The sequence below is a fragment of the Topomyia yanbarensis genome, chromosome 2 (assembly GCF_030247195.1).
Source record: "Topomyia yanbarensis strain Yona2022 chromosome 2, ASM3024719v1, whole genome shotgun sequence".
Lineage (NCBI taxonomy): Eukaryota > Metazoa > Arthropoda > Insecta > Diptera > Culicidae > Topomyia > Topomyia yanbarensis.
The window spans coordinates 445,391,621-445,411,507 of NC_080671.1; the positions used below are offsets into that span (position 1 = coordinate 445,391,621).

Here is a 19,887-nt window from a genome sequence, read left to right on the forward strand (position 1 = left end):
CGCGAGACAGGACACAACGTTCCGTAAATGGACAATATTGAGCTCGAAACCGGTATAGCAGTATCCAGAATGAGTCGGTGTTCCCCGGATTTTCGATACCGGTACTATCGATACAATAACTCTAATAGAAACAATGTTTTGCTTATTACTAAAAAACAAATTTAATGAATTTGATTTCATTTGGTAAAAAGAAAGAAATAAACTAATCGAAGTCGGTAAACGCAAATATCTTTTTACCAAAAAAGCTTCTGGTCGAATAAGGGAGAGAGGGGGGTGCGGAACTACCGTAGAGCTTTCGGATTAAAGCGCGAAGAACAATCGCTAACGAGCGAATTCCTTTACTGTCTAGTATGTACAGTTAGTGGAATGAAAGAAAATGCATGAGTTTCGAGATTCTCTAACTAATCGGGTTTGTATACTTTGTATTGGTCATGACACGCGGACTTGCTATCTAGCTGTGAGAGCGTATGTGCCGCTGCAGGCTTTGCTTATACCGGAATTCTTTGCCACATGTTTCACATTTGTACTGCCGCTTACGAGTGTGGATGGTAAAATGTCGCTGTAGGTCAGACTTCATAAAAAATTCTTTGCCACATATTTCACATTCATTCAGTCCTCCACCACTGTGAATCGATTTGTGCGAGGTCAATGTGCCCTTTTCACTAAATGCTTTGCCACATATTTCACATTCGTAAGGCCGCAAACCTTTATGGGTGATAATGTGTTTTTGCAGATTATATTTCAGATGGAAAGCTTTGCCACACATTTCGCATTCGTGCAGCCGCATGCCAGTATGAGTGGGAACGTGTCGCTCTAGGCGCTGCTTCCGTACGAATTCTTTGCCACACACTTCGCATTTGTATAGCCGTTCTCTACTATGAAGGAATTGATGTGCTGTCAAATAAGTCCGCCGAGCAAATGCCTTGCCACATGTTTCACATCTGTAAGTGCGCTCCTTGGTGTGGGTGGTAATATGATTGTGCAGGAGACCCTTCCGAATGAAATCTTTGCCACATATTTCACATTTATAGTTTCGCGCACCAGTATGTATAGTAACGTGTTCCTTCAGGTTATACTTCAGAAGGAATCCTTTGCCACATATTTCACATTTGTGTGGACGCTCACCGGTGTGGGTAATCATGTGTTGTTTCAGGTGAGTCTTCTGAATGAAATCTTTACCACATGTGTCACATTTGAACTCCCTCTTGCCAGTGTGAATGTCAATGTGTTGCTGTAGGTGGACCTTCTGGCGGAAATCTTTGCCACATACCTCGCACTTATACGTCTGTTCTCTACATAAAAGTTTGTGTTTTGCTAATCTATTCTGTAAGGTAAAAAATTTACCACATACTTCACATTTGTGCGCACGTTCGCCAGCGTGAATGGAAACGTGTTGCTCCAGGCGCTTCATCATTAAGAATTCTTTGCCGCACACCTCGCACTTATGCGGCCGTTCACGATTGTGAATCAATTTGTGCGAAGTCAAGTTATTTCGCCGGGAAAATGCTTTGCCACATGTTTCACAGTTATAGGATGGCTTATTAGTGTGGATGGTGGTGATGTGTTCTTGGAGGTGAGTTTTCCTAATGAAGTCTTTGCCACATACTTCACACTTATGCTGCCGCTCACCAGTGTGAGTGAAGAAATGTTGCTGCAAATGAGCTTTCCTAATGAATTCTTTGCCACATACCTCACACTTGAACAACCGTTTGGGCTGCTTCGAAGGCAGGTCTGTGTAATCCCCGAACTCCGATTTTGGCTTCAGTAATATTGTAGAATCAGCTGCCATTACCAATTCTATATTAGAATACTACCAATTACATATTTGATACTCAATTTGTAATATTTGACTTACCTTACAAAGTTACTGCACAACTGCTAACACTTTTAGGATTATGTTGTTGATATCTAACTTTTTTCAAAACATCATAGCTAAAAATGCATGTGAACTGAGTTCTTTACGCCAATTGTGTAATAAAACAATTATCTTATCAATATTATCTCTATCCCTATATCAATAATGTCGTGGAGTCAATAAATGGCACAAAACAGCTTTTTATGTGCTATAATTGTTGAATCAATATAAGTTTCATCGGCTTTTTCCCGTCGTGATTTTTTCCGTTTGTTGGATACGACAGAGATGCCAGGTACTTTTTTCAAATGTCTGCAACAATAATTTTAAATGTCTGGGAAGAACAAAAAATGTCAGGAAAGCTAGTGTAACCAAAAGCCTTTATATTCAAAAATCTGCAAATATCTGCAACAAAACTAAAAAATCTGCAAATATCTGCAACCAAACTAGAAAATCTGCAAATATCTGCATCATCGAAAAAATCTGCAGCTTATATTAAAAGTCTGCGAATTTGCAGACTTGTCTGCAAACCTGGCATCTCTGGGATACGATGTTTTGAAAACAAAGTCTAGATGATCGCCTGTCAAACTGTAGATGAGATATGAAAAAGGTGTGAACATTTATCTTTTTTGGGTGCGTTGGTTTTGATAATGGGACATTGAAAGTCGACGTCATCTGAGTAAAAATGCTCGAAAAAATGGAATTTCAAAGCGATTCGAACAAAGTTTCCTTTACAGTCGTGATCCGCTGGTTGGGCCACAGCCTCTGTCCAACTAACGAATTTGATTCGCTGGTTGGACCGATTGACAAATTTCAAAAGGTTAGAGAAGAGGTTAGTGGTGTAAAAGATTGATGGATATATTGTCAAAGTAAATTTGACATGAGATTTTGGCGTTTAGATGCTTTTTAGTTGGACAATGGTCCAACTAGCGGAGGTACACCTAAAATGTGGTCCAGTTAAAGAGTGTCCAACCAGCGAATCCCGACTGTACTGGATGGAATCAAAAAAATTCTAAGTTTAAATAAACAAGCTCTCGGGTACGTCGTGAACGGCAGTGAAAATAGTGAAGCTGCAGCATAGTAAGTCCCACCGAAAAATGAGCCAGAATTCTGGTTGGTACTAGTTATAATTCCGCCTCCAGTGACAACCAATTCTAATAAGAATTGGTTGTTCTACTAGAGCCGGAATACCACCCACGGAGACGCCAGAAAAATTGTTTCAAAATTGGCGATTCTTCGTTGAAACCGCTCGCAGATAGCGCTGGAAGCAAAGTGTTGCTGATTTTATTCTGTTCTGTCATAGTGCATATATTTTCTGTAAACATTGGTAAAAAATGACTTTTAAACACCAAATTACCGATCAATTTGTTGATAATTGTTTATGAAAATGAAGGAAAACCATCATTTTATAAGATGATGAGTAAACATCTCGCGAAAAGAGTTTAAAACATAGCGGTTTCTAATATTATTCGCAGAGCTATATGCGCGCTGTTTCGAAATGTAATTTGTTGAGCACCGTAGCCGCCGCAACAGCATTTCCCGTTCGTCCTAAGTTAAGTTAAACCTACATGAGATGGTGTAAATTCATGAAACTCTCCCGATCACGCGAGGAAAGAATATATCCGGCTAATAGGAAAGTGTCAGCTTTGTATCATGCACAGCCGATCCTTCTCTCCGATAGTCTTCACTGAATCTCCTACGTAGTTCAAAATATGAAGGAGTTTGACATTGGTACTGATTGGGTCTCGGTTTCGAGTTGGAACTTTATTTATGGAACGATTTTTTATAACCACAATAATACCCTGATTACATTTCGAAGAAATGTATGAGTGAAATAGTTGCAAATGGCTGTAATTTCAGAATAATTGCAAATAAAACTAAATTTCTTACTCGTTTCATTCATATTTTGGCAGTGGTAAGCTTTTTCCGAGAAGATAAAGAAGATTTTGTTGTAAGCTACGACTCACTTACGGGTGAAAAAAGCAAACTGTATCACTTTGCCAGTTCATGAGCTGAATCATAGGTGTCGCATGACTAATTTTGGTTTTGCCGCAAATCGCCAATCGTTCAACACGGGTTCAACGAAGAACGGTTATTTAGACGCCGTCGAACGAACGTCCTTCATTGGACTATTTTGAAACCGACTGTCGACTCGACAGGGGATAACTAGAACCAGCCAGAACTGTGGCTCATTTTCCAGCTGAGCTTTAACAGCTGGTACGTTTCGACGCTCACCGAAGAAGAAACACTTCTAGTTCTTTGACTACCAGAAGGAGAGACATAAACTGGCAGATCACTCTGAAAAGAAAAAGACGGAAAAGAAATATTTCGGAATGGTGTAGGAGGCAGAAAAAGACGGTGTTAGGTTTTTGACAAGCGACAAAGTGCTTGGAATGCAGAGCAAAATCCAGTAATTCATCGACTCGGGTACCAAGGAGCATATTTGCAACGAAAAGTGATTGTTTTCGAAACTTACATATTTCGTTGGAGAAACCGATTCAGATCGCTGTGGCAAAGACTAGCGAAGGGTAATCTGCGAAATTTGCTGGTGTTGTGCCAGAGCTAGCGGTTGATGGTGAAAAAGCGACAGCGGCTGGGTCGGTTTTAGCCCAGTGGCGTGATGTAATTTGTTTTCCATCAGCAAGATCGAATCTTCCGGCATGAAAGCTGTGTTCGAAAGTGACAGAAAAAAATCAGCGAGAATGGAAGGTTTGTTGCGATTCCAACTCAAACAAATTTTGATGTCTCTCTCTCTAAGGCATTCGTTCTGTTTTTAGATGCTTCCTCCATTTTATTCCATCGTTTTAAAAGCTCGTTCTGGAACAAATATTTCTTCTCTTTCCAGCTCACAACGGCATTATGGAATCCTGCGATAGTCCTGTGTAAGATAAATCGGAATCGACGACTTCTACGTATCCTGCAATTATTTTAGCATTATCGGTATTTGTACAACAAATAAAATGAATATTTTTATTAGACACAAGTTATCTTCATCATATTGCTCGCAATTCCATAAACCTTTTTATGTATTACGTACTGTTCAGTTATTACCTGGCAATAATTCAGAGAAGCTTTCTTCAACTCGTTACGACACGTTGTTTATTGGCAATGTATCAAAAAAGTTGTGGATTTTGGCATATAATGGCCAGGTCGACGAAGATCCTCCGGAGAGACCGATTAGAGATTTCTTTTTCTTAGAACAATTATTATTTTTTGCTAGTTTCAATTACATCAAAAGTCTACTTGCATGTATTTTGATGTGAGGTTGTGAATTCTCGCTTTACTTTCGTCCGTTCCTGCGGTAAAACCTCTTTTGCCCAACTCATGCCCAATTTCCTGATACACGTGGTTGTTTTTACGATTCCCTAGCAAATCCACAATTTTGTCGGCCCACAGCTCGACCAGTAAATCAATGGAAACCGCGCTCCACCGTTTTTTGCGATTTCTTTAAACTGCGTTCAGGCTCCATTACTTTCGAGGCGAATCACACACTCCACACTCAAAAAGTACCGCAACTACCAAAACTAAATTACGAAGAACAGGATAGTGTATACGATTGTCATCATAATGAAGTGTATTTCTCGCGTGTTTTATGAAAGGGGCCAATAGGAATACTGTCAAAATTCACTTTGAGAGGAAATTCTGGACAAACCATTAATCGCCGACTATAAATCATAACAGCGGACGAAAGAATAAACTTTTCTCCTTCATAAAATGTTCTCTGCGAGTTACGGTTTGTCTGGAATTTTCTTTCAAGGTGAATTTCGACAGTTTGCTTTTTGGTTGTTTACAAAAAATACGCGACATTCAATTGTCATCGAATCGTCACTTGACGGTGTGAAAAGGGCCCATATTATTGGCTCGAATCAAAACTCGTCGAAATGTCAATTGACGATAGGTTCATCCGGAGTGTTCATTTGTGTTTACCTTTTGCTAGCGTTGCCAATTTTATTTTGTGTCCAGCACCCAATGTGGCTACGCCACATCGCTTTTGCGCGTGCTGTCCGACTTCGCTACCGCTCAGTCGGACTTAAACTAGGGATAGCCCCTATGTTTGAGTAAGCCGGGCAAACGAGTGGATCACATGTTCGCTTGCTTCCGACGGCGGGTCGGTGGCCACATCGCCCGGGCCTCGGCTAAGCCGCATCGAAATGGTACCCCTTAAACATTCTAACTTGAATCGGTTGTGTCACCGGAGCCGGAATACGAATTAGATCCAGCCAGCATTTCGGCTGAGTTAAACTGGGAAGTTTAGTAAAATTTAATCTGGAAATAAAATTTTTTTGGCAACGCTCCAGCACCCCGTTGATTTCACCACCTGGGCGCCAGGTTGACGATATGAAATGAACTTTGTTTACTTTCGACAAGTTTTGATTCGAGCCAATAACATCCAGCCGTGTGAAAAACTGACAGTAAAAACTCGCAGGGTTGTGCACGGTAAATCTAGACTACCCATTTTATGACTATTTTTCACACATTTTTGAGAATACCATTTATACGTCAAAAATTTATTAGATTTTAGTTATGAACGAAGAGTATGTTTAACGCATTTTCGAGAACGTCAACGATGAAGAAAAATGCGTAAAAAGTATACCTCACGAGAAAAAGAAAATTTTCACTTCGACGTGAGGCCATTTTCAAAAAAAGTGTTCGTGTTGCAAATAACGTTTATTTCCGCGATTATTTATCGAAAGTAGAGAAATACGGCCGAAAATTCTAAACCTCATAATAAATCATCTAATGGTGCTATGGTACGTACGCTTCTTTTTGTTAACTTCTTGAAAATATCAAGTTTTTTCGTTTTTTAGATTCGATAAGCATGAATTCTAGCTATGATTCAGAATCAAATTTGAAAAAAGTTCTATGTTTGGACTTGATCCTTGAAGGTTCAAGATGGTATGATTTCTAAATATTGACTGTATTTAAATAAATTAGATAAATAAAAATTAATGTGATTCTTTTTACTTCTCGAATAGAAATCGAAAAACAAAAGTTGTGCAGTATTTACGTATTACTGACTTCTTCTAAGAAGTTTAAAATAGGTATTTTTAATTTTTCAAGAAAGTAAAAACTATATATTTCATTTTGCAGGCATGAGTATAAATTGCCCATTTTATACTTTGTTGAAAGAGCCAAAGCTATGCATTTTTTACTTTGTTGTGTGGAGTAGAAAGTATGCAGATCCTGACGTACATTTTGTTTACATAATAGAGAGTAAAAACAATATATTCATTTAGTGGGTAGTCCCAGTTTCCCATCAAAATGCGTACTTCATAGGTATAATAAAGTTTGTTGTGATTACCGTGTGCTCGACTCACAGATATAATATCTCGACGAACATATGATTACGGCGTAAAACCAACTATCAAAAATCGTTTTGAGTGGAGATCGACATAGATCTTTCATTAGGGCTTAAATCGCAAATGTAAACAAACTGTGTTTTCGCTATTATAACATTATGCGACAAAAATACTACAAGATTAAGCTGAAAATTAGTTAAAATGGTTTTTAGTTCGATTTATAATTAAAGATAACAAATGGGCGTAACATGCATTTTCTTCGAGATTTCGACTTAGGCCCTTATTCTCATATGGAATATAAAGGCTAAACTTACATTTTTTGACAGAACCGGGCGTACGGTTATTATTCACAAAATTATTCTTTAAACGGCGGTTCTATTATATAAAGGATAAGCAATATCTACTATGATCATGTCTACTCGATAGTTGTTGCACATAAACATTCGAACACATAGAACAGACGTCCATCTTCAGCATTCAATTTGTGTAAAATCTCTAACGGTTTCGAATGTAGTTGGGATATCCAAACCAGGTGCGCTACTGTCGTCATGTTTTTTTGTGGCTGAGTTCGACAGAATTGACAGCGGTTATTCCTCTACCCAGTCAAACTAGTCCGGAACCGGTTCGGACTTCCAGCATGAATTCCAGCTCAAATGCATCAACCGATAGAGTCGGAATCGTTTGTTTTCTTTGAGCAAGATTCCATACTGAATCCATTCAGGATTTCGAATCGTTAATTTAAGAAGATCGTTTAAAAAAGAATTTTCGAGATTCTTCAGGTGAAATTCCGAAGTAAACAAACAAAAAAGAACAAATTTTATTTGTGGTTACGTGTATTGTATATACGGCCACGGAAAGATCTTTTTGCGCGCTATCGACTATCTTTGTTCAACGCATTGGAAAGCAAAGATACTGATGCCAATTCATACGCATTGAATCAATTGTATTCCGAGTAATCATTGAAATTGTGAGCATAGCTGGAAAATGTCATGGTTATGACCAGTCATCTGGTGACTGGTCGCATGTTTGCTCGTGACATGTACAAGTTGCGGATTCTTGCGACATATGACACAAGCGCGTGTACTATGACACGATACAATTTCCCCGTGACATGTCATAAAATTTGTACATGTTTCAAAACAAAACTGGTTTGTCAAGCGGCTGTACATTTACTGAACTGTGACATGTATGTTCGTTTGCGAACGGTCGCGACAATAGAAAAACAGGTTTGCTTGTTATGTGACATGTCGACAATGAACCGGTATTGAAAATGGGTAAAATATTGGATACCGTACTTTGGCGGATAATTGGAAATATAGAAAATGAGATAATTGTTTTTCTTTCAACATTTCACAAATAAATATTGTTTGTTATTGCGAGTTAAGAGGTGTTGAAAATGAATAGTTTTAGACATTTTAAACGCACACTGGGAAGTAAATGCGTCAAAATCGAAAAAAAATTCATCTTTTCACAGATAAACATTGTTTGTTATTGCGAGTTAAGAGGTGTTGAAAATCAATAGTTTTCGACATTTTAAACGCACACTGGGAAGTAAATGCGTCAAAATCGAAAATTTTTCAACTTTTCACAGATAAACATTGTTCGTTATTGCGTGTTAAGAGGTGTTGAAAATCAATAGTTTTAGACATTTTAAACGCACATTAGGAAGTAAATGCGTCAAAATCGAAAAAAAAATCAACTTTTCACAGATAAACATTGTTTGTTATTGCGAGTTAAGAGATGTTGAAAATCAATAGTTTTCGACATTTTAAACGCACACTGGGAAGTAAATGCGTCAAAATCGAAAAAATTTCAACTTTTCACATATAAACATTGTTTGTTATTGCGAGTTACGAGGTGTTGAAAATCAATAGTTTTAGACATGTTAAACGCACATTGGGAAGTAAATGCATCGAAATCGAAAAATTTTCAACTTTTCGCAGATAAACATTGTTTGTTATTACGAGTTGTTTACTAATTTTACCTGCAACCATCGGCGCGGCGGCGCTGGGCACATCTCTAATTTTAAACGCATTTTTAAATTTCCATTTTGTCGAAATTACTTCCCGTTGTGCATTTCAAATGTTCAAAACCTTTGATTTTCAAGTCCTAATAGCTCGGAAAAACAAGCAACATTCATCTGTAAAAAGTGAATTTCGCGATTTTGACGCATTTACTTCCCCATGTGCGTTTAAAATGTTCAAAACTAGTGATTTTCATATCCTAGTACAGTAGGATTCCGTTTTTGGCAACAATTTTATTTTTTGCTGTTGCCAAAACCGGAACCGTGCCAAAAATTGAACCTTATTTTTAAAGTTTGGATTTTCAATTTACGACTTCAAAAATGTTTCAAGGATTTTTAACCATGTGTGAAATGGAATTAGATGAAAGGAAAAAATAAGAAAATTCAATTTTATTCATATGTTTATCAAATTCAATCTTCACACAGTGATAACCTTCCATAAAAAAGTCGGTCAAAACCTCAAAAGGGATCCGAATTTGATAAAAACTTCACATTGGGGTAATTTTACGTCGCTGAATTCATGTTTGGTGTTAATTTATTATTTCTTTTTACCCGAAAATTTTGGCAGCTAGGGAGGTTTGCAAAATCAACATTTACGAATATAAAATGCACTATATCTGAAAATGCATTTTCAAAAAGACATCGTAAACTATTTGAGAGCTATCAGTTTTGTATTCCTAAATATGGGCTTTCGATATGTATTGCAAATTTAGTGCCAAGTTTTGTAGTGACGTTGTATTATGCGGTGTAGCGCATTCATCTGCATTCGACTATAAAAATTGATTCCGTCTAACACTAGTTACACTGCTACCACTTGTATTATACATAAACAATACATTTCTATACTTATTGTTATCATTAAATACGACACATATAGTGTAAAACATAGTTAAGGACATTATACATGCGAGCCACAACATAGCTGCTGCGCCACACACACCCCTCTCCCCTGCCTAACCATGTATCTGACATGAGCAAATATAAAAATACGTTTTTCAACACACTAACCTTGCTGGTGTGCCACGAAACTGCTACTTAAGGAAGCTAGAATATTTTCCTATACAATCAATCTGAGTTTTTGACGGAATGCCATCTGTAGCTCCTATTTTGTGCGAAAATATCGCCCCTCTTCACTTGGGGTTTCTTTTCGAAACACTTCTCGTTTTCATTGCACTTTTTCAAATGCACTTTTTTCACACACCACTGCAAAAACACTCGCGAAACTTTAATCGTTTACTAACAAATTTCAAATTTTCTGCCAATGTGCAGATGACCAAAGAAAAATGTTCGGAAACTCTCATTTGTGCGTTTGAATTTTCACTTCAGATTTCAGTTTTTCCTAATGTAAACAAGCGAGTCGGTGCCTAGCAACGTGGCTTCCGCATATCTTCACCTTAACCTTTAAATGCATAACGCTTTGCGAAAAACATCACAAAATTATCACAGTAAAGTATTGAAACTGTAAGACAATTTTAACAAAATTAAAAAAAAATGATTTGGGCTTTTGAGGATTCATATGACTCCCATGTTTGGAAATAAAGTCAAATGCAATGTCAATTGATACAAAAAATATCTATTGCACATTTTTAAAAGATTTATTATGTACAACAAGAATGTTGACAAAAACGGAACCCATTTGTTGCCAAAATCGGAGTGTGCCAAAATGGGAGCATACCAACAACGTAACGTGCCAAAACGGAATCTTACTGTAACTCGAAAAACAAAAAAAAAAATTAGCGAAAAGTTGAAAAAATTTCCATTTTGACGCATTTACTTACTAGTGTGTGTCTAAAAAGTCCAAAACTATCGTTTTTCAACTTCACGTAACTAGCAATAACAAAAAAAATTGTGTGAAAGTAGATTTTTTCCATTATGACGCATTTACTTTCAAGTGTGCGTTTAAAATGTCTAAAACTATTGATTTTCAAATCCTCGTAACTCGCAATAACAAGCAATATTTATCTGTGAAAAGTTGTAAAATTTTCGATTTTGACGCATTTATTTCCCAGTGTGCGTTTAAAATGTCTAAAACAATTGATTTTCAACTCCTCGTAGCTTGCACTAACGAACAATATTTACCTGTGAAAAGATGAAAAATTTTCAATTTTGACGCATTTACTTCCCCTTGTGCGTTTAAAATGTCTAAAACTATTGATTTTCAACTCCTAGTAACTCGCAATAACGAAAAATATTTGTCTGTGAAAACTTGAAAACTTTTCGATTTTGACGCATTTACTTTCCAGTGTGCGTTTAAAATGTCTAAAACAATTGATTTTCAACTCCTCGTAGCTTGCACTAACGAACAATATTTACCTGTGAAAAGATGAAAATTTTTCAATTTTGACGCATTTACTTCCCCTTGTGCGTTTAAAATATCTAAAACTATTGATTTTCAACACCTCTTAACTCGCAATAACAAACCATGTTTATCTGTGAAAAATTGAAAATTTTACGATTTTGACGCATTTACTTCCCAGTGTACGTTTAAAATGTCTAAAACTATTGATTTCCAAAACCTCGTAACTCGAAATAACAAAAAATATTGACCTGTGAAAAGTTGAAAAATTTTCGATTTTGATGCATTTACTTCCCAGTGTGCGTTTAAAATGTCTAAAACAATTGATATTCAACTCCTCGTAGCTTGCAATAACGAACAATATTTATCTGTGAAAAGATGAAAATTTTTCGATTTTGACGCATTTACTTCCCCTTGTGCGTTTAAAATGTCTAAAACGATTGATTTTCAACACCTCTTAACTCGCAATAACAAACAATATTTTTCTGTGAAGAGATGAAAATTTTCAAATTTTGACGCATTTACTTCCCAGTGTGCGTTTAAAATGTCTAAAACTATTGATTTTCAACACCTCTTAACTCGCAATAACAAACAATGTTTATCTGTGAAAAGTTGAAAATTTTTCGATTTTGACGCATTTACTTCCCAGTGTGCGTTTAAAATGTCTAAAACTATTGATTTTCAACTCCTCGTAGCTTGCAATAACGAACAATATTTATCTGTGAAAAGATGAAAAATTTTCAATTTTGACGCATTTACTTCCCAGTGTGCGTTTAAAATGTCTAAAACTATTGATTTTTAACTCCTCGTAACTCGCTACATTTACTATCAAAAAGTTGAAAAAGTTCAAAATAATTCAATTTATATAGCGTCTACCATTCCGTTTATCTGCCACTGCACGGTACTTAAACGATCAAGAATAAGATACAGGTCAAACAAGCAAACCATAACAAAATGTTCATCTTTGTACAGGTTCGTAAACTGTGTGACTGGTATCGCCTTACGCGCGACAGGTAAATTATCCTCATGACCAGTCTTAAGACCGATGACGCATTTAAATTCCATGACATGTCACGAGACCAACCATCGAGGCTTGGAAGCTAACCTGTTTGAGACATGAGACATTTTCAGCAGAGCGTGAATGTACGGGTGGCTTGACATGTCGCGAAAAATGTACACAGGTTCCAACTATGATTGTGAGGCACCCTCCTTAAAACGACTGAAATGGGCTCTTCACTCTAATATGCTCGAAAACTTAACGCTTAACGTGAACGAAACAGAATATAATGCAACATAAGTACGTGGGAGAATGTATTACACAGTACTTGAAGTGCAGGACTATAAGTAGCGCAATATGTCTAATACAAAAAGAGAAAAAAAGATTCCGCCAACTTACCCCAGACTCCCCTAAATATAATTAAATGATAAGGACATCCATATTCTAACAGCAGCATTCACCCAAAGATTTTAAAACATGCTTCTTTTCAGCTAAAATTGCACATAAAGCTAGTTTCGGTAGGATAAGTAATCGCAAAAGACTGAATTTTTTTTGGCCAGGTGCCCAACACCGCCTTTAGGCGGGCAAAGTGTTTTACCAAAAAAGCTAAACTTTCGACTTATTCCACTAAACCAATTCACATCTACAGTAAAATGCTACTAACGTGCTACTCAAAAATATTTTTTTAGTTATTAAAATTTCCAAAAATAGTTAAAATTTGTTTAATGAAGATTACCACTAAACACAAAATAGTTTTTTTCCACGTTTTCATCCAATTTTCAACTTTGAGCTTCAATTGCCTTTAACAGAAAGCTACGAATATTCAAAAAATGTGTATGTATGAAAAGTGTGAGCATTGGGAAGAAATACTAGTGCGTATGACAACATACAATCATGGTTTAGAAGTTTTATTTAGAATTTTAAAGAGCCCGCCTAGAGGCGGTGTTGGGAACTAGAGGATTAACAAAACATATGGGAAAATTTGCCTCTTTTCGCTCATTTTCACAATGGTTTTACAATTCATTCTAAATATTGTTTTCGAGGATCTTTCCGCGACTAAAATATTCTGAAATATTTAACTTTGAAATACTGATTGGTGGTGTTCACAGAAACAGTAATTTTAGTTAGTTGTTTTTTCGCGTACTAATTTCCATATGAACTTTAAACGCAATTAGCACCAAAGAAACTCAAAAAGTGCTGTGTGTTTTTTTTTGAATTACATGCATTTTTTTAATTACATCTCTTTTATCAATCCTAACAATCACAATGTGACTGTTGGTTTTATCGACTAAGCTTTTGCCGTTTTTGTACATAGACAATAACAGTAAGCCATACAGCTAAAGGGTGCGCAAAATTTTTCAGACCTCTCTGTTAAAAGAGTGCATGAAAATTGCAGTAAAATATGTTGAGGTGGACAATCCCGTAGTCATTCGACCTATGCGGCGAACCCCCTTCGCGCGCACCTGTCATCAACAACAACAACAATCATTTAGTAGAAAACTTTTATCAAAGAAACACGCGGTTATTAAACAAATGTTCTTTTTTTCGCTAAATAATCGGTTATTACGTTTTTATTACGATGTCCGAACCATTCCCTCAATAAAATAATAGCAGGAGACTTTATTAAAAAAAACCTATGGATTGTAAGTCAGGACACATTCAATATAAGAATTCCCTGTATATTTCTTTAGAATTTAGTGATGGGTACTGGTACACCCCCATCACGTGACAGCATGACGCGCATTCAAATTATTTGCTTCCTCTTCCTCCAGCAGTTTATATACGCATTGCTTTACTATATATACACTCAACTCATTTTTGACGCGGAAGATACGTACCACGTAAATTCCAATACATGTAAAACATCGTAATCTTTGGTCTTTGGCAAAAAAAAATCGCTTATGCGACAATCTATTTCTAACAAAAATCATACGCGTAAAAAGTGACTGGAGAGTATTACAAATCATCAGAGAATGTAACCCGATCATCGCGTTCGAACATACACATATATGTAAAGTTGAATGTTTACAGTACGAATAGTTTCAACAAAAACGGGATGGATTAAACTCAGCGGGCAAAGGGAGATAATAACAATACATAGTCATCATACAAAAATGGGCCAAACGATCAGTCTTCTGTAAGCTCAAACCATGGAAGCATGTCGATATTTTGTGCTACTCGCGGCTCTGCTAGTGGGACTAGTTACGGCAAGTTTGGTGGACAATCGTATCGATCAGTTTGAATTGGACAGAAGTGGCATAAATTCGTGCAATTTGCCAGACGGTTTACTGCAGGAGATCAAAGGCTATCAACCGATAGTGAACAAAATAATCAGCAGAATTGTTGATGGAGAATTTGCAGGGATAACGTGGGACAGCTTGTCGCTGCTGGTCGATACATTCGGAGCTCGACTGGCCGGTTCCGAACAGTTGGAGAAAACGATCGATTATGTGGTGGAACAAATGAAGCTTGATCAGTTAGAAAATGTTCACACGGAGAATGCTACAGTGCCGCATTGGGTGAGGGGTTATGAAAATGCCCAGCTGGTGGCACCGTTTAAGAAAAACTTGCCCTTGTTAGGTCTTGGAACCACGGTGGGTACTCCCAGAGGAGGAATTATCGCCGATGTCATGGCAGTGGAATCATTTGAAGAGTTTGAATCTATCACTGCGGAGCAGGTGAAAGGCAAAATTGTAGTTTTTGTCCCTAAATGGGAGGGCTACGGAAAGACGGTTTTATATCGAAGCAAAGGAGCTTCTGTGGCGTCCAAAAAGGGGGCGGTAGCTACATTGATCCGCTCAGTTACGCCATTTTCGATCGGATCGCCACACACCGGTGGTCAAGATTATGAAGAGGGCGTCAAAAAGATCCCGTCGGCCTGTATCACGGTCGAGGATGCAGAGATGATACTGAGGAAGTACAGGCGGGGTGATCAAATGACGATCCATTTGGAAATGGAAGATAGAAACCTAGAACCAGTTATATCTCGAAATACGATCGCCGAACTGGTGGGAACAACGTACACAAATTCTTCGGTGGTGGTTGTCTCGGGGCATCTGGACAGTTGGGATGTTGGTGTGGGAGCAATGGATGACGGCGGCGGGGCACTGATCTCATGGAAGGCTTTGACCTTTTTAAATGCGATGGGATTGCGGCCGAAGCGCACGATAAGAGCAATCTTGTGGACGGGCGAGGAAGAAGGCTATTGGGGTGCACGAGGGTACCAAGCAGCACATAAGGAGAACGAGAAAAAAGAGTTTAATTTCTTCTTCGAGTCGGACATCGGTACGTTTGAACCTAGAGGGTTGGATTTTTCCGGAAATAAAGATGCGGAGTGTATATTCAGGGAAGTTGTTAAGTAAGTACGGAGTGTTATCTTTAAAATGAAATTTAAGCATGTTTATTAAAGGTTGATGTCTTCGCTTAATGCAACTGATTTCGAGACTCCTACGGATGGTGGTCCAGATGTTTCTCTTTGGACTAGGCGAGGTTTTCCTGGAGCTTCCTTGATGAATAAAAATGAAAAATATTTCTGGTAACCGTATTCCAGAGCTCAAATTAGTTCAATTAATTGTTTACTCTTGAAATTTCAGGTTTCACCACTCGGCTGGTGACAGCATGGCGGTAGAAGATCCAAAAAATCTCGACAAGTGTACTGCCCTTTGGGCAGCAGCGGCCTACGTAGTGGCTGACTTAAGTGTGTCGATACCGAAAGACGTCAACGATTAACTGTCGCAATTATTGCATAGTTTTAGAAATTATGAAAAATTCAGTACGTGAAAGAAAACAGCAACAAACGGTCAAGCATTCCTTTTTTATATAATGAATTGAACCTAATCAATAAAGCTGTCCTAAAGAACTATTTTCCCTAAAGGGGCAGGCATAGCGTAATTGGTAAATCAATTGCCTTGTACGCAGCTCACCTGGGTTCGATTCCCCACCCCGCAACTAGGGTTAGAGATCCTTCTAGAGAAATTTCTCTAACCCGACAGAGGCGAATAACCCTAAGGTTTAAAACTCTATAATAAAAAACTATCATCCCAGCATAAATACACTAAGTAACACGAGAGTAAATTACGACGGGTAGGATCGAAATTGCATCGCTTTCCAAAAAAGAGATCATGAAAAACGAGAATAATTGGGTCATTAAACCATACACTGTTTTTAATTTTTTTTCCGATACAGCTGACGTTAAAGATACGTAATCAAACTTTTTTTTCACTTTTTTTGTTCGCGTTATAAATAAAAATCATTTTATGAAATTGAATGTTCACGACCACACTTTCCATTGAACGTCCACATTCCGATGGATATATAATAAATTTGTAAATAGTACCTGATACTTCACGCCTGGACGCAGAACAATGACTAATTTTCCGAGTCCAGCATCCTAGATAAAAGGAAATATTGAATGTCGCGCTCAAACTGATATTATTTACACCAACCTATCAACCAGTTTTCATATGCCAATCGATAAAATGGAGAAATTTGAAATCAACGGTTGGTTTTGCAGCTGTTTCGATCCGAACTCTCAGACCGAGAGGCAATGGTTGTCACTGGAGATTGCCAGGCTTAGAGCAGGGAAGCTACTTGAGACCGTTGATATTTCTGCTTAACTTCAATGCCGTGTATTTAGTTCTGAAAATTTCTTGCCGGTTCTGTGCAGACTGCAGACGATCTCATCATGAAAGTTTCGCTAATGTAACAAGAACTGCGTGTATTTGAATCCGAAAAAGGGTTCGGGGATCGTATTCCGATTAGACTTGCCAGACCTCCGGAACTTTTTACTGCCGAAACTATGTCTGCCAGATCCCAGAACGTTTTAACTACCGAAAAACTATGGAGAAGGCAGAGTCGTTTGAGAGGTTTCGGTGGTAGGTAGTCCTCCTTCGACTGTCCTGGATTACTACTCGCCTGATATGGTCACCCTAATTTAAACTGCATCCTATTTGCACAGTTTCTTGTTCCCTGGTTGTTTTATTCAGTTCGTTTATTTAATATGGTACATTTGCGTTGGGCTGTCTGTGGCAGCGATGCCAGATTTGCAGACATATCTGTATTTTACAGACTTTTAACAGTCTCTTACAGACATGCTGCCGGACATAGACATCTACAGACTTGATATATAGTTTATAGATTGTTCAGCAAAATTGCGCCAGTATGACTGTATTCGAACATGAGTTTTTAAATATTCTTTTACAGAATTTTCTCTAAAAACATGTGGCATTCCTGTCTGTGATTATATCGTTCACTTACGGCCCTATTCCGCGCGGCGTGTGACGTGAGACGACTAATCTCACCTCACTCTACGTGACTTTTCTCACCTAATTCTGAAGAGTCAGTTCAGGTAACGTGGGACGCCCATTTAACTGCAATGGGGAATCTCACCTTACCCGAGTCGACTCTCAGAATAGGGTGAGAAAAGTCACGTGAAGTGAGGTGAGACTAGTCGTCTCACATCACACGCCGCGCAGAATAGGGCCGTTAATTTGTGCAAATCACAGGGTTTTTCTAATCTCGACAAACTGAGCCGAATGGTATATGGTATTCAGCTTCCGGGCCTTAGCTGAAAGTTGGAGTTTCAGAGTGATCGAATAATTGAAATTTTTGAGTGCTTGAAAGAAAAAAAATAAAGAAAAATAAATTCAACGGAAAAAGTTTATTAATGCGGATCATACATTACATTAACAATTATTTAGGTTGCACCTTTTATATCATGTTCTTGGATTTCTGCCAGTGGTCCTTGGTATCGATATACTTAAATCAGCCACCACATATGCTGCAGCAGCCCAGAGTGCAGCACATTTATCCAAATTTTCAGAGCTCTCCACACGCATACTATCGCCTTCCGAGTGATGGAACCTGTAAAAGATATCAATGAAAAAGACTCCGATAATACTCCCACGTATCGTCTCACTACCAGAAATATCGCTCGTTGTCATTGATAAGGGCTGCCGCAGGAAATCCATCTCCGATCCAGTAGGAGATATCAGGGCCAGCGTTAGTCGTAGCTCTGAATTCGGTAGAGTTAAGTGGCGCCATCAGTCTGAAATAACATTTTTAATTTCATTTTACCCGAAAAAGATAACCTTCGCATACTTGACAATTTCCTGGAAAATGCATGAAGCCTCCTCGTTACCTACAAAATCGAACCCAGTAGGATTAAAAGTTCCACTATCGGATTCTAAGAATAAGTTAAACTCCTCCGCTCCCTGCACTTTGTGATCCTCATAGTACTGTTTGCCACCCTACAGTCCTTGCTCTTCCCCGGTCCATAAGATGGACCGAATCGTTCGTCTCGGTCTCAAACCCATAGCTTTTAAAAACGCCAATGCCTTCCAAGAAATCAGAACCCCTCCACCGTCGTCCATTGCACCTACGCCAACATCCCAACTATCCAAATGCCCCGAAACAACCACAACCGACGTATTCCTATAAACAGTTCCTGTAAGCTCTCCAATAACATTTCGGGATATGAAAGGATCGAAGTTATAATCCTCCAGCACCAAGTGAATTTTGAGCAGCTCTCCTCGACGGTATTTTCGTAATAGCATATCTGCATCTTCCGCGGTTATACAAGCCGTTGGGATTTTTATCACACCCTCCTCATAGTATTGCCAGCCAGTATGTGGAGAACCGATTGAAAACGGTGTGATCGATCTGATTAAACTTGCTACAGCACCTTTCTTAGCAGCTGCTGAGGCGCCATCACCACGATACTTACCTGTCACCCCGTAGCTAACCCACTCTGGAACAAATACCACTATTTTCCCCTCTACCACTGCATTAGGCAACGCAGCCAACTCTTCGAAGGATTCTACAACGACCACCTCTGCAGTTATCCCACCCTCAGGTGTACCAACTGTTGATCCCAATCCGAGAATAGGTAGTCGTTTCTTGAATGGTTCAATCATTTCAGCGTGCTCAAAACCACGAATCCAGTGCGGCACGGGAGCGTCCTCTGTGTGAACATTTTCAAGCCCGTCATAATTCATCCGATCAACTGTATAATCAATTGCATTCTCCAGCTGCTCAGTTCCGGACATACGAGGTCCAAACTGGTCAGTTAACTCCGCCAGACTCTCCCATGTTTTGCCAACAAATCGACCACTCACGATTTCATGAATAATCATATCCACGACCGGTTGGTAACCGCGAATTTCCCGAATCAATTCATCGTCCAATCGACACGAACCTGTGTCAGAAATGAAGTTATCTAGCACAGCGGCCGATGTTGAAATGGCCACAAATAGCGTCCAGAGGAGCACGTTTCGCATCATAGCTGCTGGGTTACTGATTTTGGAATAGCATGGTCATACTCATCTGCACGCTCGTTTGTTCTTATCATTTGCGAGTAGATGAAGATGTCTAATCAATCAAAAAGTGCTCTATTCAGAGAGCTTGCGCTTTGATTAGGTG

The 19,887-nt window shown here is 38.4% G+C and overlaps 3 protein-coding genes across 4 annotated transcripts; 1 reads left to right on the forward strand and 2 right to left on the reverse strand.

Annotated features, from left to right (window-relative positions):
- Nucleotides 1-322: 322 nt before the first annotated feature.
- Nucleotides 323-1,913, reverse strand: LOC131685715 (zinc finger protein 234-like). 2 transcript variants are annotated; one of them, XM_058969619.1, is made up of 2 exons: nt 1,861-1,913; nt 323-1,797 (listed from the first exon to the last, which is right to left on the reverse strand). In XM_058969619.1, the coding sequence occupies exon 2, from the start codon at nt 1,787-1,789 to the stop codon at nt 452-454; it is 1,338 nt and encodes a 445-aa protein (XP_058825602.1). In that variant the 5' UTR covers nt 1,790-1,797; nt 1,861-1,913; the 3' UTR covers nt 323-451. The 2 variants fall into 2 exon arrangements, with proteins under 2 accessions (XP_058825602.1, XP_058825601.1); XM_058969618.1 differs by having other exon boundaries at nt 1,856-1,897.
- Nucleotides 1,914-14,535: 12,622 nt separating this feature from the next.
- LOC131685714 (carboxypeptidase Q-like) lies at nt 14,536-16,697 on the forward strand. Its single transcript, XM_058969617.1, has 3 exons — nt 14,536-15,826; nt 15,878-16,003; nt 16,062-16,697. The coding sequence occupies exons 1-3, from the start codon at nt 14,619-14,621 to the stop codon at nt 16,195-16,197; spliced, it is 1,470 nt and encodes a 489-aa protein (XP_058825600.1). The 5' UTR covers nt 14,536-14,618; the 3' UTR covers nt 16,198-16,697.
- Nucleotides 16,698-17,440: 743 nt separating this feature from the next.
- On the reverse strand, nt 17,441-19,746 carry LOC131685717 (carboxypeptidase Q-like). Its single transcript, XM_058969624.1, is given in 3 exon segments — nt 17,441-18,330; nt 18,389-18,514; nt 18,568-19,746. Coding segments are annotated over 3 exon segments (1,452 nt in total). The 5' UTR covers nt 19,746; the 3' UTR covers nt 17,441-18,182.
- Nucleotides 19,747-19,887: the final 141 nt, after the last annotated feature.